General features: G+C 44.5%; 1 protein-coding gene across 1 annotated transcript; it reads right to left on the reverse strand.

The window, feature by feature from the left end:
* Positions 1-1,483: 1,483 nt before the first annotated feature.
* Positions 1,484-2,416, reverse strand: LOC113247184 (olfactory receptor-like protein OLF4). The gene has a single exon (XM_026488102.1). The coding sequence runs from the start codon at positions 2,414-2,416 to the stop codon at positions 1,484-1,486; it is 933 nt and encodes a 310-aa protein (XP_026343887.1).
* Between the last annotated feature and the right edge of the window lie 323 nt (positions 2,417-2,739).

Raw genomic sequence — 2,739 nt, forward strand, 5'->3', positions numbered from 1 at the left:
GGATAGTAGCCCTTTATCTGATAAAACATTTGCAAATATCTTCTCCCATTCTGTAAGTTGCCTTTTAGTTTTGTTGACTGTTTCCTTTGCTGTGCAAAAGCTTTTTATCTTGATGGAGTTTTTCTTTTGTTTCGCTTTTATTTCCCTTGCCTTTGGAGACATGTCTAGCAAGAAGTTGCTCTGGCTGAGGTCAAAGAGGTTTCTGCCTGTGTTCTTCTCTATGACTTTGATGGATTCCTGTCTCAACTTTAGGTCTTTCATCCATTTTGAGTTTATTTTTGTGTATGGTGTAAGAAAGTGGTCCAGTTTCATTCTCCTGCATGTGGCTGTCCAGTTTCACCTACCCCATTTGTTAAAGAGACTGTAAGTGCCTGACATGAAGCTTTTGATTTCTGAGGCATCCACTTCAAAGACAGCCATGGTGAGTTAACACACTGTCAAGTGTAGACAATTACCAGAGAAGACTTCAGGCTGCCCCAGCCATGAAGTACCTTTTCAGAAGGTCCTGGGTAACCTTGATATTGACACACAAGAGACCCTGATTTCCCCTTCAACACCCACATTCTAATCATATAAAAATCTCCAATATAGTGCGAACCACATACCCCTAACCACTCTGGCCATGGACCCTAATAAAGGTTGATTCCTCAATGGCACTCTCTATCTTCTCAAACTCTCTCTCTCCCCCTTTGAGACTGTCTTGAATGGCCTTTGGGCATCCCCTGAGCCCCCCAGGACCTGTGAGGAATAAACCTGGTTTTGTTAGAGTCTCTGATGGGTGCTGCTGAGGCCTGTCTTGCAGTCACAGTAAGAACCCAAGGGGTGGTGCAGCCACAGCAGAGGCTCTGGTCAGGGAAGCATCTGTGGGAATGTCCACAAGCACAGGGTGCAGGGGGTGCCCAGGCTTTCCTAGTCTGAACATCCCTGTCAGGAGCCTGACACTTAAAGGGAACAGTGTTGGAGTCCACATTCTCAGGAAGAGGAGGGAAGGTAGTGATGCAGAAAGAATGAAGACTCAAGGGGAAAACTGGGGTTTTGTATTTCCCTCTACAGTAAAGTCATGTGAAGGGCTTAGTGGCCACGTGTACCTTCTTCCATATGAAGAATACAGCTCATAATTATTCTTGGGAAATCTAGAGAAAGTTTACGTGACATGGTATAAGTCATTTGAAATGAAATTATTGTTAAGAAATCTAACATGTCCCATGTGAGATATAGGAATTTCCAGGCATTTGAGATCCAAGGTTGGGGAAAAAGTTAGGAATGTATGAAAATGGACAAAAGGGAAACTGTGTATCAGAGCAGAAGCTTAATAAAGTGAGTTACTTAAATGTATGGAGAAGTTGAATTCAAACAAATGGAAATTCCAGAAAACATATAGAAGGAGCAACTCTATTCCCTGATCAAAGAATAGCAATTCCTGGCTCTGAGGCTGTGAGCCCTGCAATCATGGGCACTTCTTCAGCCCCAGGACAAATGGCCCTTACATCACTGGAACCCCAAGGATTCTTTTCAGAGCCTCCTTTATGTCTCTGTTCCTCAGGCTGTAGATGAAGGGGTTCAGCATGGGCGTGACCACCGTGTACATCACCGAGGCCACTGCACTTGCGTGGGAGCTCTGGGTAGCAGCAGAGCTAAGGTACACTCCTAGGCCCATACAATAAAATAAGGAGACAACGGAGAGGTGAGATGCACAGGTGGAAAATGCTTTACACTTGCCCTGAGCTGATGAGATCCCACGTATGGAGGAAACTATCTTAGAATAAGAGTAAAATATCCCAGCCAGGGCAACACCACCCAATAGCACAGCTGCAAAATACATCACAATGTTATTAACAAAGGTGTCGGAACAGGCGTGCTCGACTACCTGATTGAGGTCACAGAAAAAATGGGGGATTTCCATGCCTGTACAGAAGGACAGCCGCAACAGCATTAAGCTCTGTAATAAGGAATTAAGAGCACTGAAGATGCAGGACATCAGAACCAGCAGTCCACAGAGCCAGGGGTTCATGATGACTGTGTAGTGCAGGGGGTGACAGATGGCCACCAAGCGGTCATAGGCCATCACAGTCAGGAGAAAGTCATCCCAGCCTGCAAAGAGTAGGTAAAAGTATATCTGTGTGATGCAGCCTGCATAGGTTATGACTTTGCTCTGAGTCTGGATGTTCCACAGCATCTTGGGGACGGTGGTGGAGGTGACACAGATGTCTGCAAAGGACAGGTTGGCCAGGAAGAAGTACATGGGGGTGTGGAGGTGGGAGTCAGAGCTGACGGCCAGGATGATGAGCAGGTTTCCACACACAGTGATCAGGTACATGGAGAGGAAAAGCCCAAATATGAGGGGCTGCAGTTCTGGGTCCTCTGAAAATCCCAGAAGAAGAAACTCTGAAATTTGTGTATCATTCTCTGTTTCCATGTGGTTGTGGAAACTATGAGGAAAGAAATAACATGATAATTTTTCATTTTAAAATTTTTATTTAAATTCCAAATAATTTACCTACAGTGTAATATTTGTTTCGGGTGGATAATATAATGATTGAACACTCCATACAACACCCGGTGCTCATCACAAGTGCTCTTCTTCATCCCCATCACCTATTTCACCCATCCCTCCACCACGTCTCTTCTGGTAACCAGCAGTTTGTTCTCTGTAATTAAGAGTCTGTTTCTTGTTTGTCTCTCTTTCTCTCTTTTTTTACCCCCTTGCTTCTTTGTTTTGTTTCTTAAATTCCACATATG

Source organism: Ursus arctos, unplaced genomic scaffold, assembly GCF_023065955.2.
Source record: "Ursus arctos isolate Adak ecotype North America unplaced genomic scaffold, UrsArc2.0 scaffold_14, whole genome shotgun sequence".
NCBI lineage: Eukaryota > Metazoa > Chordata > Mammalia > Carnivora > Ursidae > Ursus > Ursus arctos.

Bases quoted from the DNA above. Each gene is read 5' to 3' on its own strand.
- LOC113247184 (XM_026488102.1), bottom strand. From the start codon at position 2,416: ATGGAAACAGAGAATGATACACAAATTTCAGAGTTTCTTCTTCTGGGA.